Genomic DNA, 27,149 nt, shown 5'->3' on the forward strand with positions numbered 1-27,149 from the left:
CAGTGAATGAAGTAGGGGTCTTCCAAATCCCAGGCCTCTGCTGTATTGCAGCCTCGCTCATTCCATGGTTTGTTGTTGTGCAAAGAGTAGGGTGCATTTAGGCCCAATATTCGACTTAGGCAAAAAAAAAAAAAAAAGTATTTAACACACACAAAAGCGGAATGAAGACTCATTTTCCAGTTCAAAAATATTTAATACCATAAAGTTAGTAATGGTCAGCAAGATGTTTCACTGGTTCCATGTACCCCTCATCCGTCAGTATCGATCCATTATCTTTAGTATTATATTTAGGTTGTAAGCTCCTGGGGGCACAGATCATGTTTTTGTTACATGTTTGTAAATGACTTGGTGCAGTGGGGTCCTGGTCCATGACTGGGGCTCATATGCACTACAGTAATACAACTAATAAATAATAAAACAATTCCATTTTGTGTGATAAACACATTGCTTTTCATGATGTCCTTCCCAATTTGTTGGAATGGAAAGATCATCGAAAGGAGGAGGAAAAATGCATCCCTACTGTAAGAACATGAGAGGATTATATGCTTTGTGTAGCTACAGGATTTATAAAGTTGTTAAACAGAGTAATTACAAGAAAATAATACACTAGAGCATGGGTGGGCAAACTTTTTGGCCTGAGGGCCACATCGGGGTGCGAAACGGTATGCAGGGCCGGGTAGGGAAGACTGTGCCTCCGCAAACAGCCTGGTCCCCATCCCCTGACTGCCCCCCTCAGAACCCCCAACCCATCCAACCCCCCTGCTCCTTGTCCCTGACCGGCCCCTCCCAGGACCCCCCGCCCCTAACCGCCCCCCGGGACCCCATCCCCTATCCAACCCACCCTGCTCCCTGTCCCCTGATTGGCCCGTCCCCTATCCACACCCCCGGCCCGACAGGCCCCCTGACCCATCCAACCCCCCGCCCCACTCCTTGTCCCCTGACCGCCCCCTCCCAGGACCCCCATCCCTAGCTCCCCCCCTAGGACCCCACCCGCTATCTAACCCCCCCACTCCCTGTCCCCCCCTCCTGGGACCCCCCCTGCTCCCTGTCTCCTGATTGCCCCCCCCCCCAAACCTCCATCCCCCGGGACCTTCTGTTCCTTATTCAACCCCCCCACCCCCACCCCCTTACCATGCCGCTCAGAGTGGCAGGACAGGCTTATTGGAAAGCCTGGGAGGTGGGCGGGCGCAAGCTCTGTGAAAGCATCACAGAGCACAAGCTTTGAAACCTCGCTACAGGGTAAATTAAGGGAATTTTTAAAGTCATCTTGACATTTCATAAACATCTGATTTTTAATGAGACAGGTATTTCTGGTCTGATCTTTCTTGGGAATGAAGATGCCACTATTAATCTAGGAAATTTACTGTTTGTTAAGAATAGTAGCCTCTATTTAGGCCTTGAATGTCCAACCCTTACATGGTGGCAAGCATTTACAGGAATAATCCTAGAGATTTTCAGTGGGACTACTTTCACAAGTAAATGTCAAAAGAACTGAACCCATAGGGCCTGACCCAAAGCCGGCTGAAGACAGTGAATGGGCTTTGGATCAGGTGCTCAGTTTGTAAGAGATCAATATTTTCAATTTCATTGTCTATTGTTGCCTGCATTTAGTTTATTACTTGTCCCTTATTAACATTAGGCTAAACTAAACTACCATAGTAGAAACTAGAAAATTCGGAGTATTCTGAATGCTCATTATCCATTTATAGCTTGAGGAATCCGATTCACAGAGCAGAGTGAGTACTTGTCTGTTACATTCTAAACTGGCCACTTTTCTGTAAGTTGCATATATTAAAATATCTTTATTAGCACCTGATTATGAGTGGGAAAAGCTAATTGCAAGCAGGCCCCATATACACTGTGCAGATGAGCAGATTATGTTATTTTTATTAGTCTTAAAAGCAGCACCTAGCCACTCCAATCATGATTGGAGTCCCATTGTGTTAGGCACTGTACATATATATAGTAAGAGATGGTTTCTGCCCTGAAGAGTGCATGATCTAAATAGATAAAGCAGACAAAAAGTGGTAGAAAGCATTATTATCCCCATTTCACAGAAAACTAAGGCAAAGACCAATCTTCTGCCCTGATCCACCCTCTTTGTGCTACTCTAAACCTGCTTTTCAAAACCATCCCTCCTCCAATGCCTTTTCCACATCTTTCTTGATGCCGTGATCATGTCAGACACACAAATGTAACCACACCTTTCTTTTCTGCTTTCATCCATTTATTCTACGAAGAACTTTTTTCAGGTAACGCAGGGCATTTGCAACTGTTCCTATTGTTATATCGAACAGCCCCATTAAAAACAAAACACAAGCAAGCAAGCAAACAGTTCTGTTGCTTTCTTGATAACTGACACAATTGTTGTCTCTCTGAAGTCGAGGTCCATCCATTAGATAACTACTAATTATTACACACAACATATAGGAAGAGGAAACAGAGCTACCCAGAAGAGTACAGATTTCATCTGCACAATATTGACTCCCATCAGATTATGAAAAGTACATTTGACTTCTTCCCTGGAAAGCTTCCAAAGATCAATGTTTTCTGTTTTTAATCACGATTTTTTATGTATCTCGGTCCACATCCTAGACATAATGAAAGTTTGCCTTGGAAAGATTTCTTCCCTCCCGCCACCCGCACATATAAATAAATACACACACAGAAGCCTACCATAACATAATATTTTCTTGTGCAATTATTTGGCTTCTAAGTCTGTGGTCAATCTTAGGCTCATTGATCCTTCTCTTTTGATAGGAAACAAGAGCTCAAACCCAGAGTTTTCATGCTGTTTATGGCTTTACAGTAACTTCTCATGATATAGGTAAAAAATGTAAAGCAGTTCTTAACATACTGGTTTTTTTAATTGTAAATAATATAAAAAGATACTATGCTATAAACAGCCATGTACTTCAGTTATAAGAAAGCAAGCAAGAATAGTGTATCACTGCTGTGGCTGTGATTATGATGGGAAAAAACAATGGCTATAAGTAACTATCTGAGAAGCCATTTAACCATTTAAATTCAGAACGATACAGCTAGAGTGATATAGACAGAAAATAAGCTGTCTTCAAAGAAAAAAAAATCTGTACAAATATGAATATGATAGGAGAAGAAATGCAGCACTGATAAGGACTAAAGAACACTTTAAATCATAATCAATACTAACATTCTAAGGTAATTTATTTAGCACCAACAGTTAGCACAGCACTGCATGAACAAGAGCCTGATTCTGCTCTTTCTTATACTGGAGTATCTCCATTTATGTGACTGAAGTTAAAAGCAGGGTGATCGGCGTATCAACCTCACAATCTCCATCTCATTACTGGTGGCACTTCACATATAGTAGTCATAACAACAGCTCCTTCCCAAGGAGTTTACCTTGATTTTTCCCCGCTAGGTAAGAGCTTGTGACTTTGTCTTCCTGTCTAGTCTAACCTTCTCTGTGGAGTTTTCCTATGAGAGAAGGGGAGTCAAGATTCCTGGGTATTATAACTAGCCCTACACTTGGCTAGGTGAAGGCACTTAATCTTTCTGCCTCAGGCTATTCATCAGTAAAACGGTTAAAACAAGACTTTATTTATCCTTTTTACTCACAGAAGTGTTAAGACCCTTAATTATTTTATGTTTGTGGCTGAGCGTTTGTGACATCCTTGAATGCAATGTGCTGGATACTATAAGTGTAAATTACTATTTAGTTGATATGATTATTAATGACAGATTTATTGCATTGTAAGACCAAGTGAAAATTCCTTTGAATAAACTTTTAAAATTTCTTTTCTAAAATTTATTAATTTTATTTTCATTTTGGAATCATCACTTGTAAAATAATTCACTACAAAATTACTGAAATTGCAAAAATGCTTGTAAGTTTCTGGGAGGGCAGGATTTACTGATATCCCTACAGTCGCAATTTAAGAATGTAATGGTGTCAGACTTAAGGAAGAAGGTAGCTTGTTCTTTGACAGGGCGAAAGGTTTAAAAGTGATCCATTGAGGTTTATGGAGCAGCATCAAGTTAAAAGCAAATGTAGTTTAAAGTTTTAATCTCGCCCCCACTACACACACGAGGTTTCCATTGATGTTAAGGGGAGTTTAATGCTTTGAACTGCTGAGCGAGAATAAACCCCTACAGTATTAAGAAGGAAGCTTGAAGTGACTTACAGCTGGAGAGATTCATCTGTGAACAGATGAGAATACAGGGAGACAAAACTCACTGAGAAACATGCTGGAAAAACATTTTGGAATAAGCTAAGAGGCACATGGTTAACATTTCCAGCTTGCTCCACGACGGTGGCCAAATCCAGACCAGAGTGGGTCAAGGACACCCAAGAACTCAAGATATGTGACATGTACTGTCCTCACTTCACTTTCTCAATAACCTTCCCTGAAAACATTAGGGTAAAGAGTGGTAGCCTGCACCACATTTTAATAACTCACTGTTCAGTGAATAGGATGCATCCCTCGCTAGTGAATGCGAAGGATAGTCTGATAGAGGCTCACATTTCTTAAGCACTGGAGGTCCCAAATTCAATCCCCGGTGATGAACAGTTGTGACAATCATACACTTTCACTAAGGAAAACATTAACAGGTCTCAATAATTAGCCCCAAGCTTTCTCGTTCATCTTCACATGCCAAGAAGTGCAGGTCCACCTCCCAGCTAACTGGCTATAATTACCTCAACATTGAAGATATCACTGAACAAAATTGTACAAAATCCACCCAAGATGGTACTGCATTGAAAACATCCTGGTGACACTGATTCCAAGTGTCACCCACTCAGCTCGGGTAGATTGTTGCAGCAAAGTAGACTGAAAGCTTGTAGATAGAGAAACTCAGCTCTTCAAAAAAGATAAAAAGGGTGCACTACAGAGCCCAACATGACTGGTTCTGCTGGACAAGGACTTGCTGATGGTATGTCTGAGGAAGAGAATGTCTCCTGAGACTCTGCCACAGTGACAGCATAGGAATGTCATACAATCTATCTGGCTTAGAAGGTGTTTTCTTCAATCAGTTCTCCAAGCTCCCATCATTATTACTTCATCATTTGTCGGCCATCTGTAAACTATTATGAGTTGAAAGATGATGGGGAGGGTGGCATGTTAGTGCTAGCCATGACAAATAAAGGGAGGGGGCAAGATTTTTAAAAAATAGGGATCTAAAGTTAGGTTCCTAAATCCATTCTTGTACCTAAAGAAATGACTTGATTTTCAAAAGTAGGTAGTTCTTATTTAAGGGAGGAATTTTCAAAATGTGTATGAAGTGATTTAAGAGCCCAAGTCCCATTTACTTTGAATGGGACTTGTGCTCCTAAATTGCTTAGGACCTTTGAAAATCTCTTCCTAAGTGCCTAGCTACAGGCACCTATTTTTGAAACTCTCAGCTTGGGTTTTGCGAAATCCAAGATCAATATAAATGCAGGATTACCAACCCTAAGCATTCAAAAATCATGAGCCAGGACCCAAAAAATAATGAGACTGGCTTAAATCTTACCTGCCTTTTGATTTCTGAGCCTGTAGGAAGCACTTGGGTCATATTTTCAAGCTTTTCTCTGAAACTTTGAGAAACTAATTTAAAAATAAAAAGGAAAAGCTGAGGTTCTCATGTAATTACAGGATTCCAGGAACTGAGGCTTTAAGAAAACCAAAATCTACCATGAGACCTGCACTAAAATCATGACAGTTGGTAATACTATAAATGTTAACTTCCTGACCTGAGTAAAAAGGTTTTTTAATTTGGACTTTCCCGCAGAAGTGGTTGGAAGCCAAATATTTTTCTGAGGTAAACCCAAACCCTGCAGCATTGTGCTTGTGCAGAGGAAACAAAGTGAAACAGACTAGAAACAGAGTACAAATTTCAGTGAAAGTAATTTTTCTGTTTTCATTATTCAGGACCAGGTCATTCGAGAGGAGAAGGGAGGGAGTGGGATTGAGAAGAATAGCAAGACTGAGAAAACAACAATTGATTTCAGAGGGCGTGCTCATGGAACAGCATGCTACTTAACATGAGAGGGGTGCCTCAGTCAATCATCTGTGAGGCTGAATGCTCAAGTGATGGGGACTGATATACATTTTCCTAGGATGACAAGTGGATGCACTGCATCGACATTTACTTCCTTCCCATTGTCCGGATAAATGAGCTATTGCACAAACAACCAACCAATGCTTCCTGTTTGTAGGGAAATATAGTCTGTTACTATCACACAAAATAAATATTTGTATCCACCACAAATATAATGGACTGTATCGGATGACTACTAGGTCATACAAATTTTGGTTCCTCCTAGCATAACTACTCTAAATTATTTATCAACTCAAAATTGTTATCTACAGTCTCTATAGGCATGTTACCACTCAGCCATCCCAACCTCCCGCAAACGAACACAACGCATCTCCATTGGGCTTGCTTTCTTGTGCTGTAAGATCTCAAAGTCGCTGCGTGTCACTCTATTTGCACTACATGTTATCTGCTTTACATTATTTCATGAGCTGGTGTCACTCCTACCTAACATTGTCATGCCTCTGAATGTAAATCTTGTGAAAAATCCTTTCAGGTGGCTTCAGGAAGTCTTCCTTCATTTCCATGGCAACGTTCCTGGGCAAAAGACTCATCAGGAGACGCTCCTAAAAGAAAATGCAAACCCATTAGTTTTGGGGTGTAATTTTTTCCCCAATCAGCAATTCTAAATAAAATCAAACCATTCCCCCTATTTTAGCATATGTCTTAAGAATTTCTGTTTCATAAAGAACATGAACCCTTCCCCTCTTATATTTCTGCTGCCTGTAGGAGAGTCTTTTCAAATTCCTCTGTACAACAAGAGAGACCATACAGTAAAGAAAGAGCTAGTTTCAAGAGCAGATCATTGTCCATAATTATACTTATCATCATAAAACTAATAATAACAACTTACTATATCACCAGTATCATTTATCTGTGAAGGAATTCCAGGATCATTTGCTATGCTTTTGTATCTACTGGTTTGGAACTTAAAGTGTTATCTTACTGGGTCTATTAAAGCAGGTTTTTAAACAGTGCAATCTGCTGTATATTTTTCCACACAGCCTGAATCAACTGAACAGTAATAAAGGTACATTTTTATAAAATATGGGCCAGCATGGAAAAGTCTAGTTCTAGCAAGCACAATAGACAACTCCAGGTTTAATGAAAGGCCTGCCATGTCACTGAGAGTGGTTTTATCATATGTCACTCTCCTGCTTACCCAAAATCCCATAAGGTTTTGGATCCCCCTGATATTGGTTAAATTATATTCCCCAAATGGTGACCTACTCATAGGCACTTTAAAAACTTGTGAAGGCTACCCTATTTAGATAGTCCCGGAAGTCCTCAAAGAGATCACAATCTGACCATCAGCACTTCTTCACATTTAAAACTCAAATATGCCAATTTTTGCCCTAAGATGCTTTTGAATTTAAGGACCCAACTCTGCAATCAGATCTGCTAGCATCCCACATGGAAGATGGAATCCATGCTGCCATACCTGATTGCAAGGTTCAGAGCTAAAATAATGGGAGTTGTGAAGGATTGCCCAAGAGCAAACTTTGGCCCAACATTTCTCCTTATTTCATTTGGCCAAGAAAAATAAAGGGGACAACAATTAAAGAAAATGAAATAAACAGTAAAAGAAAGACAGAATGGAGAAAGAGAAGTGGTTAATATGAGGTTTGATCAGACTAATGATCTGCATTGCTCGGTAACATTTTACCACATACTCCTTATGCACTAGCCATGAGCTTGGGACAACACTAAATTCCAATTCAGTTGCTAAAGTACAAGACAAGTCTTCCAACTTTGAGTTCTGACCTATAGTGTTGCTTCCAAAGGCTAATGCTTCAGATATTTACATCATGGAGGAGTGAGTTAAATTTTGCAAGAAAAAGATGACTGACCCTTGATTCTCATTTTACAGTAAAGCCCCTTAACATCCCTGTAGCAGCGTAAATGGACGTTAGCATAAATGAGAATTAAGTCCCATTAATTTTAATTAGGTCTCTTAATATCCAGGTATAAACTATAGTAAATAAAGTCATAAAGAACATGCAGAAATTAAATATTTGTGAATGGCTTTATACATCAACCAATTCCCTTACAGAAAAGTCCTAGAGCATGTTAGGAAAATATACTCTTACTATAAGTTTCTGTTTAATTACCTGTGTAATTTTATATTCCTGCTATTGATGGGACTGGACAACAGAGGATAGATCACTCGACAAATTGTCCTGTTCTGTTCACTCCCTCTGAAGCATCTGGCACCAGCCACTGCTGGAAAATGGGATACTGAACTAGATTGGTCTGGCCCAGTATGGCCATTCTTATGTTCTTAGAATTTTACAATGTGGTTCAAAAAAACCCAGTGGTCCAGACTATGACAGATCCTTACAAAGGTGAATGTGGGGGTGGAAGGGATATCTTGTGTAGTCCCTATCCTCACTAAGGAACATAGGGACAGCTCCCACAGTACACATCAGAAATGTACAGAGCTCCATAAAGTGCAGAGAGGGGAATGCAACAGCTGCTTTGTAGGCTAGATGGAATGCAGGCTGCACCACCTTACAGATGATCACCTGTGTTAACAATAAAGGTACACATCTGAGCTGGAATTCAATTGGCTATAACAAGAAAGTATGTTTTAAAATATTTTTTTCATGGTAAATTTTATTTTCACAAAAATTAGAGGCATTGCCAAAACATGTCATTAGCAATCACACAACAGCCACAAAACCTTTACACAAACAAGGTTAGTTGCTTAGAACTGATTGAATGAATAAAGTCCAATTACAGTACATCCTTGGAAAGAGGACAGACATTGGTGAGCTTCCAAGGAGGGAGGTAGCAAGAAGGGTTGGGTAGCAGAAAATTACAAGGGAGGCTGGCAACTATAAGAAATTATAATTTTCTAGAGAATAACACAGCCAAAAAAAAAACAAAACAAAAAACAAACAAACATACCCAGAGATGCCATCAAAAAGTTTGTCTTAAAAAACACTAGAAAAGCCCATTTCCTTTTGGCCAAAATTTTAGATCCTTCAAGCAACATGGTATTGAATTCCAGATTAACTGAGTAAGGACTGGTTAAGAAACCCAGGATTTGGACCTGTATGAATGAAATAACAGTCCAAGCTATGCAGAAACATGATCAGGTTTAGGAAACAGCATTGTCTGGATCTCCATTAAGTGAGCCCCACTGCGTTGCATCTTCATTTGCCCAGAGAGGGCGACAAAAAAGATCCACACAAGAGAAAAGAAAATGAGATCAGCATGGCTGCATAGAAAACTGAATGGGAACAAGAGACAGAATAGCAAGCAACATTTGTGTTGACATTCCTGCTCGAGCAGCTGCTGCCGCCATTGAGGATGACAGAAAAAAGTGAGACAGGTAGAAGAACAGGGAGCACCAACCTATTTGTAACAACTTTGACAAGGAAAAACCACACACATTGCAGGCCTCCTTTTTAGTGACAAGCAGCCTTGTCTCCCATAAATCATCAGGATCTCTAGCGGATTATCATATTGGATCCAAACAAAAGAGACTCAGTCAGTACACAGAAAAATATAAAGACATATCTGGCTCTCTTGCTGACCTTTGGAACTCTTTAAACATACCCCAACACTACAGTGTAGCTGGACACTGCAAAGAGGATGAAATGCTGGTCTCATTGAAGACAATGGCAAAACTCCACTGACTTCAATGGGACCATGATTTCAGCCAGAGTATTTGTATTCTGTATTCAATCTATTGACAACATGTCAATCTTCCACAAACATTAATGGGATTTAAAGTGTGTTCATACCCTGCAAAAATGACTCTCTCAGGATAACATTAAAGGGTTCTATGTTTACGGTCTATCCAAAAAGAGGACCCAATCTGGCACTTCTGGCACAAAATCTCACTTAGGCCAAGGAATGGCAGAATAGGCTACAAATATCCTCCATTAACAACGTTGCATTAGGTTTGTATTTTAATTGCCATCTTACAAACTCAACCTGGAATCTGGGAATGTCAAGCTGGGCTCTTTCTGCCTAATGTCTCAACATTAATGAAAATTTCTGTTCATGGAATTTAGTTAATTCTAATGATAATGTCTGAGTCAGAATAGAACCCAGAGTTCACTGTCTTACAGCTATATTGGTTCCGCATTGCTAAGAGAAGTAGTAAAAATATTTTTCTTACTAAAGTCAGCAGATATGACTCAGAATATACATGGTAAACAAAGTAGGAAATAGCAATTTTTATGTTGCCACTATTCTGACCAATAGAACACTAACTTTAAGCACACAAAAGGAAAAGATATATAAAAGATCGCCATACAATAAGGTCTATTGCATTGCTTTTGTCTAATCTGGACATTAGCAAAAAAAAAATTCTCTCAAAATAACTGCCCCAAAACCCTCAAACTGTACCTTTTTTTTTTTTTTTTTTTTTGGTTTATAGTCTTTATATTCTAGCCACACAATAAATTTCACTAATATAATGGACAAATTCAGACAGTATACACAGAATAGATGTATTTGGAATGCACAGTCTGTCTTCATCTTCTTCTCCTTGCTGCTCTGATAATATGTCATTGTAACCATAAGTATGGTATTGTTCAGACAAACAATTCCATTGCCGTAACAGATATGAGGAGAGCAAAATAGTATTTTGTTTTGCACACTGTTCAACACAGATTGAGAATACAAACTCTCACATCTTTAGTAAGTTATTGAATATGGTGACTTCCTACTCTGCTTGCACCAAAACAGATATTTCAAATGAATGAAATTGATGGCGAAACTCCCATTAACTTCAAAATGGACAGGATTTCACTCAAATGTATTTTTGGAATGATCAGGACAGGGCGGTGTTATTCCATTAGGAAAATCTTTAATATTTTAGTACATTGGAACTATAACTTTCATCTCCTGCATATTTGTATTTCCAAACTTAATTTGCCATTAACATATTTTTTTTTACTTTATTACTTAAAAACGGAAATGGTTTATATAACCCCTTACATGTTGTACAGAACAAAGAATATATCTTACCATGTTCAGCTAATACTGAATTATGGTAATTTGTATTACTTCTTATTAACCTATATTAAATTTACAAAATAAATTCATTTAAAAAACTGAACATTAACTCACCCAAAAAAAGCCATGATGTATACTTGCCACATACACAGTCAAGGAAAGATTTCAACTTTCCTTGATTCTGTGATATTAGACTTTTGGAGATTCTAGATCAGGGAATTTATAGCTATTCAACAGCCTGAAATCAGCCATCCGTATGTCAGGCCTCTTGAACCCAGTCAAACTTAACTCACTTGCATTCTTGATTGAATGACATATTTAACTCAGATGTTTTTATTTAAATATATTTTTCCAAACGTTCAATACTTTCTCAAACAAATTCCTTCTAAAGTTTCTATACTGATTTATAACACTTTAGGCAGCCCCCAAACAATAGCTTCCAACACAATATAAGATGCTATTATTTTTCTATGAAATTATTTGTATCAGTGTCCATATAGGATATGGCTGTGACACATTTTTGAATCTTTTCAGCAATCTGTAAATCACTTATGAAACCAAACTCTCATCAGAACACCAGCCTCAAAACAGCAAATTCCATAATGTTCTTGGCCAACATTTCCCCTCCCCTTCTGTTGCACACTGCGCTGTGCAATGATTGGTTACAACTGTCTACCCACAAACTGGCTGCTTTTCCATTTAGGCTCTTCATTTGAACTAATCTATTTCTAGTGCACCCATGAATTCATAAAATACTATGAAATCTAGGTGCCAGTAGAACAATTAATAGTAGCAGAAACATCATGGTCCGAACATGGACCACCTTAGCTGCCCCTCACTATGTCAGGACATATTTTTAAGGATCATCAAAGGAGAAAAATATATTTAAGAAAAGGGAAATCTCATTTGATAGTTTTGTAGATTACTTTATCAAGAGAGGAAGTGTCCTCCATTATGCTCTAAAAAAGGTAAGACAAACTGATCTTCAAGATTGGTAAGTATGTCCCACAGCCAAAGGCCTTCTATCTAGATTGCCCTTTCCCCACCTCTACAGAGTTTCACCTTGGGCCCCATTAGCAAAAATATCCCTGTGCTGCGGTGGTATTGTATATATCTCCAGTAGAATCCAGATACAGCATTCAGTTATAGTGAAACACTGCTTAGAATGAAGTAGAGTGAATTGCTGCAGTGCATTGCAAAAAACTTTCAGATCTCTTATATACCCCTCATTATGAGAGCATATAATGCATAACAATCTTATTACAGCAGCTACCTGCTGGGATTAAAAAAATATATGGTTTTCTTGACACCTTCACAATTGCTAGAGTCCCTTGCATTTTCAGGAGGTAGAAACAGCTTGCATCACATCCACAGAGAAGGAACAGGAATATTTTACTCGTCTTTCTCCTGCTATAGTAAAACTCTTTATGTTGACAATTTGAGGGGAGAAGTTAATAGATATGTAGATTTTAAGGCATGAAGGGACCACTGGGAGTCTGACCTCCTGCATAATACGGGTCATAGAACCTCACTCTGTAATTTCTGCCTCAAGCCCGTAACTTCTGTTTGAGTTCTAGATGTAGTGAGTTATTTCACTATAAGGTTCCATCACAGGTTTTATTTATTTATTTATTTTAGAAAAAAAGGCACAAATCTTATCACTTGCTACACAATAAATGCCTGCATAAGTTGCATGCCTGTATCAGTTTTAAGATAAAACCACTGAGTAGTGGGCTCTCTGACACCCCCCACACTATATTGCATAGCTATTTTAACTCATTCTAGAGCTAAACTACTGTAATGCCCTCACAGTAACTTACCTAAACTTTACTGAGAGAGTCAAGATAGATGAGGCAATATATTTTATTACAACAGCTATGTGTGTGAAACCAATCATTACCCTCTTGAATGAGCTCACACACAGAAAAGTGATTAAAAAAAACAAAAGCACCCCATCATCCATGGGTGAAGACTTTCACAAAGTGATCACTCCATACCTGACCTCTAAGTCCTCATCCCCAAAGGAAACCTGCACAGCACATTTATAAGATAAGTCTGGGAACTTAAATGCATAACTGTGCTGGCCACTAAAAGCCAGAGATACTAGTTTTATGGCCCATTTCAACAATTTGCAACACACCCTGTTGCCTGCTAACGTTTAATTGCCCACTTCATTTTAAGTGATAGCCTACAGCATATTTGAACCCCTTATGCTTAACAATCTGTCCCAACTTGTATTTAGCTTAGACACTCTGGTTGCCCTCTTCAAACCTGAAGAAAAGGTCTGTGAAGCTTGAAAGGTTGTCCTTTCCACCAACAGAAGTTGGTCCAATAAAAGACATTACCTCCCCTATCTCGTCTCTCATATATCCTGGGCCAACATGGCAACAGTACAGTGCAAACAACCATGTGAAGTTTACTATCATTCATTCTTGTAGGTTGTAAAACAAAGGCAGAAGACTTCATTTATACATTATTTTAAATTAAATTATGTTGTGAGCATAGTGTTATTGTTATGTATTCCCTAAATAGTGTTAGAGGAAAGAACTACTATATTAAGATGACTTTGCTTTTTTTAAAAAAATGGCCACTAGATGGCAATGTTTCAGAGCATTACTGTAATGTCTCAAAAGTTATGATAATTTGTTAGTGCTTTATTATTGAAATCATAATTGCTGAAGATCATTAGTGATGCTGTACTGCAACGCATGGGTTGCGAATATCAGAGAATATCACTGCAGTGTTATGCTAGAAGATGATCAGTTGTTAAAATGCAGATTTTACATCTAGCAGTTGATTTGTCATTTGAAGCTACCAGACGTAAATCTGACAATCAGGCTAAATGATAGCAGCATCAGCCTTGCACAATCCTTCTTAGCACTCTCCAGGGAGACATTCCCACACCACTGAAACCTAATTGACAATGGCCTATAAAATTATCAGGGGCCTATCCCAAAGCAGGTGTACTTTAGATGCAAGAGCAGTCCCCTCCTTAGGCCTGGTAGGGTAGAGAACATTCTACACACAAAGCATTGTTGATATGTAAGAGGCAGCTGTGGAGATTGTGCTGGTGAATTTCTGACCTCGTAGTAGCATCTTCTGGTTCAATTTCTAGGGGTAAAACCCAACTTTTTAGTGAGTCTGCTGTTTTGTAACACATTACTAGCCCACAGAAACCTAAGCTGCAAGTTCAATGTTAATAAGAGGATCAGAGATGTGTTGACAGGAAAAATAAGAATCTTTCCTAAGTTCACAGAGAGCCCCCTCTTGGAAACAAACAATATGAAATGAAACTAGATTTACATAGCCAGCCAGCTAGTGACATTACACAGAAAATGACATTGTTTGCCCCAGCCTCTCTGACACGGTAAAGGCAGTAAAGAAATCTAGCAGGAGCTATACACAGAGCGAGTCACTTGTACTGAAATTCTATTCATAATGAGATGGAATGAAAGCCCCACTTGATTGCATTTCAGTGCACTGTTACTCCATTGAGTCCAAGTTTCTCTTTGCTACAAATTGGTGCCATCCTGATAATCTTCTTGAAGTGACGCAATCACCACTTACCAGCTCAGTGTGGAATGCTGTATTTCACCTCCCTTTCCTCCTCTGTTCCCAGAGAGAAGAGGCAAATGGGAGGAAGAAAAAAGAAAGCACAACTAAGCAGCAAGGAGCGTGGGAGAAGAGAGGCTGTTAATATTTCTACAGTGGCTACCAATAGAGAATGCAAAGGAAATGGAACAACATAACTGCAGCTGTTTCCTACTACAGATTAAGATAAGGTCGTCTTTCCCCACAAACCTATCAGTGCCATATTATCTACAAAGAGTGAATTGAGTTCCTACTATTGCTACTGGGATGAGGAAGAAAAGCACTTTTACCCTCTCCCCGTTATAAAGAAAACCCTGCTTATACTGATGGGAGAGTTTTCAGACAAGAAAAAGACATTTCACAGTAGGAGGGTTTCACTGTTCCTATTTTATGGCAACGGAGAACTTCAGCCAAATTAGAGAGAGGTGAAACTGTCCATCCAGGGAGTAGTGCCCTGGGACGAGAGGAGTTATCATAAGATAGATCATCTTACCAGACGTTGTATGTCAGGGCCCTGACAAAGTCCTTCAACACCAACACCAGGATGTTCAATAATTATGGAAACAGTGTTACTTAAATTCTGCATTCTCATACAGTCCTTATATCAGTGTTCTCCTCCCAAGGACAGAATGACTGAGGCAATGTGGTAAGCCTTCACATTTACCACAAACTGTTCATGTCAGTCTTGTTCATGTCATTGTTCAGTAAACATTTTACTTTATTCGAAGAGTTTGAGGCTCATCAGAGACTAGGGGTATCGATGATATCAGCTGTTCAGAGAAATACCTGGGAAGCGTAGAAGGCCCTTTCGAGGTGAGGGTTCCAACTCATTTGAGGTTGGGGCTGACATACTCTATCAGTAAATGTTTGTTAGAAGTTGTTAAATTAAAAGTGTGGAAATGTATACTAATTAAGAAGTTATTGTCTTACAGTCCCCACATGAAGGGCCACACTCCTTCCTTTTTTTGCTTGTATGTAACTCCTATCAGCTCGAGTGGGAAGCACATGTGTAAGTCCCTGAGGTACTGTAAGGCACTCACATACTCTGCTAATGTGTGTATATGTGTTTGTGGGGGGAGGGTCACATAAGTACCTAAGCTACATAAACACCACCCACTTAGATAACTCCAAATCTTCATGTTTGTGTTCTCTATGGCAAACTAAGAGTATTCTGTCCTTCTATTCCCACTGAATCAATGGTAACTCTCAGTGAGTTTAATAGAAGGAGGATTAGACCCACCGAGTTTGAGTCTGCATTTTAGATTAATTATCCAGCCATACCAGCAGTGCTGTCCAAATCCTGCTACACATGCTAAACAGATGTAGAAAAACAAGTGAGATATTAAAAGCACAGCTTGAAAAGCTGCTTTACTTTACACAAGGCTGGTCTCGTTCAAATAAATAAATGAACCCATCAGAAGGAACATGGCTAACGTGCTACCGTAATTCTTAATCAGGCAAGTACGTGGAGATGTATGCGCTAGTGGCTGCTATACACTGAAGCGCTCCATCGTCATGGCGTTGTACATCTGAGCCTCACTTGATAATCACAGCATTCTACTGTCATTATGAAATCGACAATAATACTGTCATTGGGATCCTCTCTTATTGCTGCTGCGAGGATGATGGCATTATGAACGGCATCTTCACCGACACTGCTCATTTTCAAGAGAAATGGTAAAGCAGATGGCACTTCACAAATAGTGCAGCTCAGAACAGAGAAGTTTCCTTTCTTGCTGAAGGATCTCTTGATTTCTAACCTTGAACCGTGCCTTTCTTGTTAGTCACACCAAGCTAACATTAAACCCCCAAGTAAATACTCTCAGTCCTCTCTCAGTGAGCGACAAGTCCTTCATGCATATGATATCTCCACCATCTGGGACAGCTGCCATAACTTTCTATATCTATCTGAATGCTAAGAATTACCATACATGGGGACAATAAAATATTAATGTGAGTTAGGGGAGGGTAAAGGAGGCAGGGGAAAAATCAGACTTCACCTCTGCAGGTTAAAATAAACAAACACATATTTAGAGGTGAGGCACTCATCACAACACATCACAGAACAGAAGAAATTGTTTTGATAATTCTGTCCAAATGTACAGAAAGAAAATAAGTCTGTATGAAAACCTTGATCTATAGATTCTTAATAGTGTAGCACAAGTGGGCACTCCATAGGAAGATTTACCTTTAGCTCAACAGAGAGCAGCATTGTGATTGATCGTGGTACAACTGATCTAGACGTCAGGAACATAAAAAGCACACTAGACTCCTAGTTTTGAAAATCTTGATCTTGAAGTTAGGCTCCTAAATCAATATTTAGGAACCCAAATAAGTGGTCAGATTTTCAAAAAAGTGTCAAGCACCCAGCAACTCCTTATTGAAAAATCTTGGCCTAATAGTCAAACCACAAGTACACTTATACCTATGCAGAAAGAATCTCATTGCATATCAGAAAACCAGAAAATCTCTCGAGACTACCCAAAAACCAATCTGGGGATCAAATTTAGGAGTAAAACCATAAATAACTCAAGGCACAGAAAACCAACTGATATGTTTCTGAACAAATTATACAGATCCAGCAACACCTGTCACTGGCTATTTGTCCATGTTATCTCTACAGTAGAATGCAAAGCAATCCTAGCCTTGCAATCTGCCAAAAAAATTAAAAAATGGATTGCAACTTAAAGAGAAAGAAAAAGGAAGGAAAAAAGCCTGGAATAAACAAAGGAAGCTGTGAGGGAACTCACCAATTTTAAGCAATCAGATTCACTTGATGCTAATCTACACTTACCACGTACAATAGAGATTTTCCAATCAATACTAAGACAGAAAAAGGAATGAGACCACATAGGAAAATTAGCACAAGTCAAAGATGTACTAGATATCTGTTTCTTCTGTGAAATCTGAAGGAATTTGGAAATCTGAACGAAATAAAAAAATATCCCCCACTCCAAAATGATAAAAATCCAAAAAAAATACTCCCATAACAACAACAGCATACAAAATACATTATATTACAAGAAAAGGGGACAGGTTACTACATTGTCTGGTATCTTTCTACCAGCAGAGGTGTAGTCTGCTAGCTTAGGACACATGCAGCTCTCTAGTAGGGCAAAACATGTTTGCTGTCCTATTTTATTTTGTCCAAAACAAAGCACACCTGCCATTACACACATAGCTTGCTGAATTAAGGGCAGGATTCATTTCCTGCAAAGCCCTGTGATAATGCATGAAACACAAGTAGGGCCCGATCTTCAACTGCTGTAAATTGATGTTGCCCTACTGGACTCTGTGGAGCTATACCAATTTACAGCACCTGAAGACAGCCCATGATATTTTAAAGACAGAGATGAGAACATAAGTTAACTTGCACTAAAGAGCTGGTTGGCTTTCAAGATGCACTTATGGGTGAACACATTTGTAGGGACATCAGTGAGGGGGAGGAAGATGTGATTTAGAAACATACAGGAGATACAGCCCTATAAGAGTATTCAGGATATCAGTCTTCTACTGCTGAAATAAGAACAGTCCAAGCCACACATTCGTAAGGATGTACTATTTTGCACAATGGTTTGTTAGTGCCTCCCCCGAGGCAACTAACTGAAACACACTACAAATGCTTCATTGACTTGAAACTGTCTCCCTGTATTTCCATCCTACAAAGGACTCAGATCACATCCATGAACATATGAGAATTCACACACAAGGTTACATTAGAAAACAGCGCTTTAGACTTAAAAGCCAACCTTGACAAAATGCCTTCTCATTTTCTTATTTAACTTCAGGGACATATGTTCTTACTTTCTAGAGTTCTGATGCATGATTATTTTCTCTAACGAGTGTGACACAAGATGTTATCTACTGAAAGCAATATAGTAGCCTATCCTTAACTATGTAACGACAAGCTTTATATCCTGGATCCACAAAGGTACTTAGGTGCTTAAGTCCTGGTTTTAGATGCTATTGAGATCCACAAAACTCCTATCTGGCTACCATCGACCCCTCTAGACACCTAATCACTGTGTGATGGGATGTCCCTCAATCTCACCTATTGAAGTGGTTCCACTTTAATCAAATAATTGAATAATTAAATATTAATTGGTCCAGGAAACAAGTGAGAATGACTCTATAGCCCAGTGGTTAGGGTATTCACCTGTGAGGTGGAAGATCTCTGTTCAAATCCCTTCCCCATATCAGGCAGAACTGGTGGTTTCCCACGTTCCAGGTGAGTGCTGTAACCACTAGGCTAAATGTTATAAGGGAGGTCCTCCTCCCCCTCCCTCTACTTTGTGCATTTAGGTGGCCTCTGAGCACGCCCACTGGATTGGATCCCACCTGCAACGTAGGCAGAGAAGCACCTATCATCCCCTGGTTTGTGGATCACTAGAAGAGACAGGTACCTTCCTTCAGCATGGACTTAGGTGCCTATCTCCATGAGAGGATAACATACCCCTCTCATCGGCATCTCTATTGGCTAGCTTAGGTGGCTTTCCACCTAGCATGCTGGCTTTATGGATCACATTCTAAGGCGAGTTTCAGAGTAACAGCCGTGTTAGTCTGTATTCGCAAAAAGAAAAGGAGTACTTGTAGCACCTTAGAGACTAACCAATTTATTTGAGCATGAGCTTTCGTGAGCTACAGCTCACTTCATCAGATGTATACCGTGGAAACTGCAGCAGACTTTATATACACACAGAGATCATGAAACAATACCTCCTCCCACCCCACTGTCCTGCTGGTAATAGTTACCAGCAGGACAGAGGGGTGGGAGGAGGTATTGTTTCATGATCTCTGTGTGTATATAAAGTCTGCTGCAGTTTCCACGGTATACATCTGATGAAGTGAGCTGTAGCTCACGAAAGCTCATGCTCAAATAAATTGGTTAGTCTCTAAGGTGCTACAAGTACTCCCATTCTAAGGCGACTATCTCTCGCCGTTCACCGTATAGGAGCCTAGATGCCTGATTCAGACTTTGTGAATCACAGCATTGTTCCTGTGACTTTCTACGTGTCTAAAAGTTAGGGGTTGCAATGCTCAGCATTCTGTATTATATGCCTAGTAAGGAATCTATTTGTCAAAAAACATTTCCTGAATCATACTTGCTGACAGGTATTTTGAAATAAATTACCAAAATAATTGAAACTGACATGATTATATTGTGTCATTTTGACATAAAATATGCAACATTTTGCAGAATTTTAAGATTGGGAACAGGAGCTGCGACGTGGTGCTCAGCACCAGGCCCCATCCAACCCAAAAGCTCCGGGGGCGAGTGAGGGTACTGTCTAGGGTCTGGGGGCGCGGGGGGAAAGAGTGGGAAAAGGGAGGGCAGACCCTGCTGCTGCTGCTGGGGAAGCATTGAAACAGTAGTGGCCTCCTATGTGCCTATCAAGGAGAAGGTGATTAGGGGGTATCATATTCCCCGCTCCAACAAAAAGTGGCTGATAATTCTCCAACTTCTTGTTAACCGAGATGATCCAAACCCAAGCATCCTCCCACCCCGGTGCCGCCCACCGTGATGGTGATCACTGAATCCCCCGTAGCTGCTGAAGTTTCAACAGTTTTTAGAATGCTACAAAATGGAAAATTTTAATTTAACTGTTTTTGTTCATCTCTTCAACCTACCATGAATGAGCAAAGATTCCATTAGGATAATTAAGAGCTCATTTCATTTTAGTTGCCTTAAATATTTCGACACATCTATGAGAAAGATATATTGGAATGAGGAATAGTTCAAAACCTCTCTCCTACATTATATCAATTATTAATAACTCGAGCCTGCCCTATGCAACTCAGAAGAAGTTAATAGAGACATTAGCTTAACTGAGACTTGTGCCTGGGAACCAGGGTTCGTGTACTGTATTTTATAGGCTTTAAAATCAGTTTACTTGGCATAGCTCTGAGACCTTGTGCCAGATAATGCAAATGGCTGAAAGCTGATTTTGTTGTTTAAATGTCAGTGTGCTACTGGGATGGAATTAAACTGTAAGTGCAAGGGTTGAAGTTCCTGATATGACAGCAGGTATGAATAATGTTCTTTTATGAATTTCTTTGGTTTTCTGGTTTTTAATATGATATAATGAGGTTATAATTATTCTGTAATTTATAAAAATTCTTATAATGTAAGTACAATTATAATACAATTAAAGTGCATAGATAATACAGTTTACAGACCTATACTCTGCAAGATGCCTTGGGTATTGTTTTTGTTTTGTTTTGCATTTCTAGATACCAATGCTATATGAAAACCCCACCTTCTGCTATTAGACACATTCAGCTAATTGAGACATTTCTCTGCCTAATAACAGGTCCTCAGAGACCAAATTCTATTGTAAAATGAATGCGGGTATTAATTCAGCCACATGCACCTTCCACTGCAGGTTGCAGAGAGCAGCAAAACGGGGTACGATAGCCAAACCTGCAGACGGAGGGATCAGCAACCTAAGGCCCCACTCCTGCAAACGCTTACACACATGCTTAACTTTAGTACCATGAGTAGCCTTAGAATTCACTTGGATTTACCTGGTACTTAAAGTTAAGCATGTGCATAAGGGATGGATTACACAGGAGTGGGGCCTATGGGATCTTTGTAATTACTGCTGTGTTGACCAGCAATCACTCCCCCTCTACACCTTCCACTTTGGAAAGGGGACTATTAGGGTTATCTGTTCTGACATCCTGCATAAAACGGACCATAGAACCTCACCCAATGATGCCTGCATCAAGTCCATAATTACTGGTTGATCTAGACTCAAAGTATAGCTTTTAGACACAGAGTGTTTTACTTTTTTTGGAGGGAGGATTGTACTGTGTACATCTCAGTGGTATATTTAGGCTTCGATTCTGCAGGGCCATGTATACAATGTTGCAATTATAAATTCAAGTCACAAAGCGCTAAGAAGGACAGGAAGTGTCGGGGAAACCAATTATCCATTAACTAGAGCACAGCTGGCAAGTTACGCCTGCCTAACTGCAAGAGTAAGGCGTAAGGGAAACAAAAAGCTGATCCCTTACTAGCAGGATTCAGAACATAGCCCAATCCTGCAAACTCTTTTATATATGTACAGTTGTATGCACATGAATCATCCCCTTCCACTCAGAAGGAACACTTACACGTGTAAAGTTACACTGAGGTGTGTTTGCAGGATCTGGGTTAATAAGTACTTTACCTTTCCTCAGACACACTCGTACTCCATCCGTACCAAACTTCATTTTTTAATCCTGTTCACTTGCAAGTTGATTGGTTCACACTTCTATTCCTTGCTGCCCTGAGTAACATTACTAAGGGCCTGTTAACAGGACAAGTCATTATGCAGCACATCGGGTGTGAATATACCGTGTACCAGTTTGCCACACAGTAGTGTCATCCCATGTCAACACTGCCACAGCACATTGTAGCAGCGGCCATATGGGATGCTGTTACTGCATAGCAAACTGTGCTCTATAGAGTCACACCCTGGCTTGCTGCACAGTAATCTGCTGTGCAGACACGTCTTAAGAGTCAAACCTGGACCTCTCCATAGCAAAGTAGAGACTTAACCCGGTAGGGCTAAGAAATCTTTTTTAATACAATAGTCTACATGAATTAAACACAAAGGTGCAGTGGATACATGAAGGGGTTAAGAGGTATTATGCAGAGTGGTGGGAGATTGTCACTAAACTAGAGAAAAATCCTGAGCCCGACTTACCCTCATTGACGTTAAAGACAAAACCCAATATGATATTAGGACTGGTCCCTGAGATTCAGCAAAAAGTCAGACATTTTTCACCTTTTTGGGGGCAAAACAAAAAGGCACTTTTCACAGGTTGGTAATGCTACAGAAAGTACATCATTTAGCTGGTGGAAGTGATGCACTTTCACCCTGGATCAAACTCAGGAATACGTCGCCCCCTTCCCCCGCAAAAAAAATCACTGGCAAGTGAATACCCAGTGAACAAGTACTGCTAATATCACACAACCCTAACTAGGAGGTGCGGGGCTAGTTGTATCTTTACAGTCTGCCCATGGTAAGGAACACCAGGTAGCTGCCCCACCCCAAACGCAGACCAGGAAGGGAATTATTACTCACCAAGTCACAATTACCTCCCTGGTTCCCCCTTTGTTCCAGTAGCAGATTAGTATCGTGTCTGCACTGGCCAAGATTCCACTCACTCCCCACCAACCTGCAATGGAGGAGAAGTAGCAGCTCCAGAAAGCTGCTCTTCTCACTGTGTTGTGACTTCCAATGCAAGTAGCTCATGCAGTGTAGGGGAAGGGAGCGCCTTGCACACTAAGCAGGTGACCTCAACCTAAATTAATATTTTCTTTGTTTTTTTGATTGCAGAGTAGAAAATATGGGTAAAACAGAGAGAAAAGAAAAATGGAGGTCTTTTGGTTGCAATTACACGTTCTGGGCACAAACCCTGCTCCTTTGGGAGTTTGGCCTTTCATTTCAATAGCAGCAGGATGGAGCTCACAATATTTACATTAAGCGGCTTGCTCTAGAAAGGATGGTATTGCTGCTGAGATTTATGAATAACGGGAGCAGCATGCTTTTCCCAAGAGGCTGATCACAGTTATTCTCTTATGCACACAGTCTCTCTTGGCCCAGAGCCTTGGATTCAGTGGTTGTTTTTGAACCTTAGCCTCCCATCTGGCAGCATAATGAATGCATGCTGCCATGCCAATGAGATAATTTATCTGTCTTAACTGCACGCAGCAAAAAGTTTAAAAAAAAATTAGCATTTACATCACTCTGCTTCAAATGCCTTCTTGCATGCTCCTAATATAAGGGATGCTGACTTTCTGAACATGCGGTGTACAAAAAAAAGAGGGATCTTAGCGTTCCCCATTATAAACAAATTTACCACAGTTACCATGTGTAGCTGCTAAAGGAAATCCACAGAGGAGGAAATGTCCCTTGCAGATAGATACAGCTGCAGTCTCTGTCTTCACAAAGTCACCATTTTAAGTCTAAAAGATTGTGTGTGTTCAAAAGTCAACAGGGGTCTGCTTTTGCTGTTTCATTAATTACATGCGTAGAAACATCAGGGAAAGGGTTTAAACATTTTGGTTTGAAATTCTTAATGTAAAAAGGCTACAGTATTTGGGTCAGGGCATTTACATAGGAACAAAAACGGATTAAGAATATCAGTACTTTTTCCTTTTTTACATTTAATATTTGTATTTCACCAAATGAAGTTACCAGGATGATTATACATGCCCAAGTAGTTCACTGATGTAATTTATCCCCACCTCTTCACCTTTCAACAGCCCTAGAGTTCTCAGTGGGACTAAATTGCATGATAAATAGGCCTCAGAGTGTTATCAACTGGAAACTTGTGCTACATTAGGCCATAATGGCCTGATAAGAGTATTGTAGCTTGTAATCACATCTTGGTGGGGTTTTGGACGGAGGGGGGTGGGGTTCCCCCCTCCCTGTTTTAGAAGTGTTATTTAGTTTAAGAGCAGGAGTGGAAGTCACCAAAAGTTGTTTAAAGGTACTGTATATTGGTAAATCAGTGCTTTTCACCACTGCATATTGTACTGCATAAAGGAATATCTGCCAATGTATTAAAGTGAAGAATGTAAGGTACTCAGTGTACTGGTGTACTTGCATATTGGATTAGAAAAATGTTTATCACGGGAATTTTACTTTAAAAATTGTGCAAAGTGCCTCTCTTTTGTCTGTTGTTTTTGGGGAGGCGTTTGCTTCTTTGCTTTTTTACAGATAGGTATCAAAGACACGTTTCAAATACCTAGAGATGGGCAAAACAAACGGTGCTTTGGTTTGAGAACACAGAAGTAGATTTTCAAAAGGCAGAAATAAAAGTTAGGTATCTAAGTCCCACTGAATATCATTGTGATTTGGGTGCCTAAATGCCATGCACTTGGAAATCTGCTCCCTTGTCAATTGTGTTTAATCATAACCAAAACAAAAAGAGTGATTTGAATGAAGGTTACTTTTTATCCAGACTCCCAAAGTTCAAAGGCAAAGAAGTCAGAGGTATCCATGTATGTATGTGTTATATAAATACACATGCACATGGTACATCTATCTATGGCTATGCAAGGAGTATGGGGAATGAACAGAGAGCACTGGAAGTATTAGTACATAACGCTAAATTATGACTTAAGTAGTCATCAAGACTTGGTGGGCTAAGTCTCATGACTGGAATATTGGTATAGAGCGGTATAGCTTTTTCAGGAAGGACAGGAAGGAAAAGAGGGAAGAGACATTATATTAACCAGCAAGAATATATACACTTGTTCTGAGGTCCAGAAACAGATGAGAGAAAGACCAGTTGAAAGTCTCTGGGTAAAGATAAAAGGGGGGGAAATAAGAGTGGCATTATGGTAGGGGTCTACTATAAATCACCAAATCAGGAACAGGTATTTCTAGAACAATTTGTAATCACCTAGAGGATAATTGGGTTATATGGAATAGCCAGCATGGATTTTTCAAGAGCAAATAATGTCAAACCAACTTAATTTCCTTCAGGGTTACTGGCCTAGAGGAAAGGGGGAAGGAGTAGACTTGATATACCTTGATTTTAGTAAGACTCTTGACACAGTTCCACATGATATTCTCATAAGCAAACTAGGAAAATGTGGTCTAGATGAAATTACTATCAGATGGGTGGCACAAGTGGTTGAAAGACTGTACTCAAAGAGTTGTTATCAGTGGTCCACTGTCAAACTGGGAGGCCATATCTAGTGGGGTCTCACAGGGGCCATACTCTTCTAGCCATAGATGTACCATGTGGAGAATAGGATTAGAATTGAAAACGACTTTGAAAAAAAAGGAGAATTGATCTGAAATCAATTAGATGAAATTCAATAAAAAGTGCAAAGTACTTCACTTAGGAAAGAACAATCAAATGTATGGCTACAAAATGGAGAATAACTGGCTAGATGGTAGTACTGCTGAGGGTTATAATGGACCACAAGTTGAATATGAATCAACAAAGTGATAAATTTGCAAAAAGGCTAATATCATTCTGGGATGTATTAACAGCAGTGTCGTATGTAAGAGATGAGAGGTAATTGTCCCGCTCTACTTAGCAGTGGTAACACCTCAGCTGGAGTGCTGTGTCCAATTCTGGGCACCACGCTTTACAAAAGATGTGGACAAATTGGAGAGAGTTCAGAGGAGAGAAACAAAAAATGACAAAAGGTTTAGAAAACCGGTCCTATGAGTAGGGCCTTACCAATTTTACGGCCATGAAAAATGCGTCACAGACTGTGAAATAAGACCTTCCCAGTGAAATCCGATCTCCCCCTGCTGCTAGGAGCGCCCCAGCCAGGGGGCTCCTAGCTCCGGCAGGGCTGGGGAGACACAGGACTTGTCCACCCCTGCACAGCCACTCTCGGGCAGAGCTCAGACCCACCTCCACCTCCGGGAACCTCCTCTGGCTGCAGGAAGCTTCATGGTTACTGCCTTCAGAGTCCAGCTTTGAAGGCAGCACAGACGTGAGGGTGGCAATCCCTTGATCCCCCTACAACAGGTTTGCGACCTCCCCACAATCCCCTTTTCGGTTGGGGTCCCCACGGTTACAACACTATGAAATTTCAGATTTAAACATCTGAAAACGTGAAATTTACCAATTTTAAAATCCTATGGCTGCGAAATTAACCATAATGGACCGTAAATTTGGTAGGGCCCTACCTATCAAGAACACACTTTAAAAAAAAAAAAAGGCATGTTTAGTCCTAAGAAAAGAAGACTGACATAGGACCTGATAACAAATCTTCAAATATGCGAAGGACTGTTATAAAGATGTTGGTGATCAGTTGTTCTCCATGTCCACTGAAAGAAGGACAAGTAGTAACTGGCTTAATCTGCAGCAAGAGAGATTATATTTGATTTTAGGAAACACTTTCTAACTATAAGGGTAGTTAAGCTCTGGAATAGGCTTTCAAGGGAGGCTGTGGAATCCCCAACATTGGAGGTTTTTCAGAACAGGTTGGGGAAACACCAGTCAGGGATGATCTAGGTGTACTTGATCCTGCCTGAGCACAGGGGGTGGACTAGATGACCTCTCGAGGTCCCTTACAGCCCTGCATTTCTATGATCAATGGTCCCAGTTTTGGACTGTGTTACAAAAGGAGATAGACAATTAAAGGGTTGGGGGAAGACCTGATTTTGCAAAATCTCACCAGAGCGGATTTTGTTTCACAAAACCAAACCTAAGATCCAAACCACTCCTTGGTCTAAGTCCCATTTTACCCAACTACCCAAAGTTGTTTAAAGAAAAGGCTCTACATATTCATCATAGACTGTGAACAGTATATCACAACAAAGACCTGATCCAAACTCCACTGAAGTCAACAGAAAGACTGACTTTAGCCGGATTTGGATCAGGCATCAAGTAAGTGATAATGAGTTTTGCTGCAGTGATTTTCCTTATCGTACCTTATTTCTATGTCAGCGTGGAAGGCTGATTGCTGTAGTTTTAAGTGAAATATACTAAAACCAGTATTTTTTTTAAATGAGTGGAGGGATGGATTGTGGTCCAAACTGTTTTGCTGCAACACTGGA

The 27,149-nt window shown here is 40.0% G+C and overlaps 1 protein-coding gene across 3 annotated transcripts in view; it reads right to left on the bottom strand.

Moving 5' to 3' along the window:
- ADCY1 (adenylate cyclase 1) overlaps positions 1 to 27,149 on the bottom strand; it is a 238,948-nt gene that overhangs the window by 134,851 nt on the left and 76,948 nt on the right. For all 3 annotated transcript variants that reach the window (XR_012667129.1, XM_075125580.1, XM_048839215.2), the window contains exon 3: positions 6,508 to 6,626. Coding sequence is in view for 2 of the 3 variants with exons in the window: in XM_075125580.1 (XP_074981681.1) it covers positions 6,508 to 6,626 (119 nt within the window). In the remaining variant the exon portion in view is untranslated. The remainder of the gene's footprint in view (positions 1 to 6,507; positions 6,627 to 27,149) is intronic.

Source organism: Caretta caretta, chromosome 2 (assembly GCF_965140235.1).
Source record: "Caretta caretta isolate rCarCar2 chromosome 2, rCarCar1.hap1, whole genome shotgun sequence".
Taxonomy (NCBI): Eukaryota; Metazoa; Chordata; order Testudines; family Cheloniidae; genus Caretta; species Caretta caretta.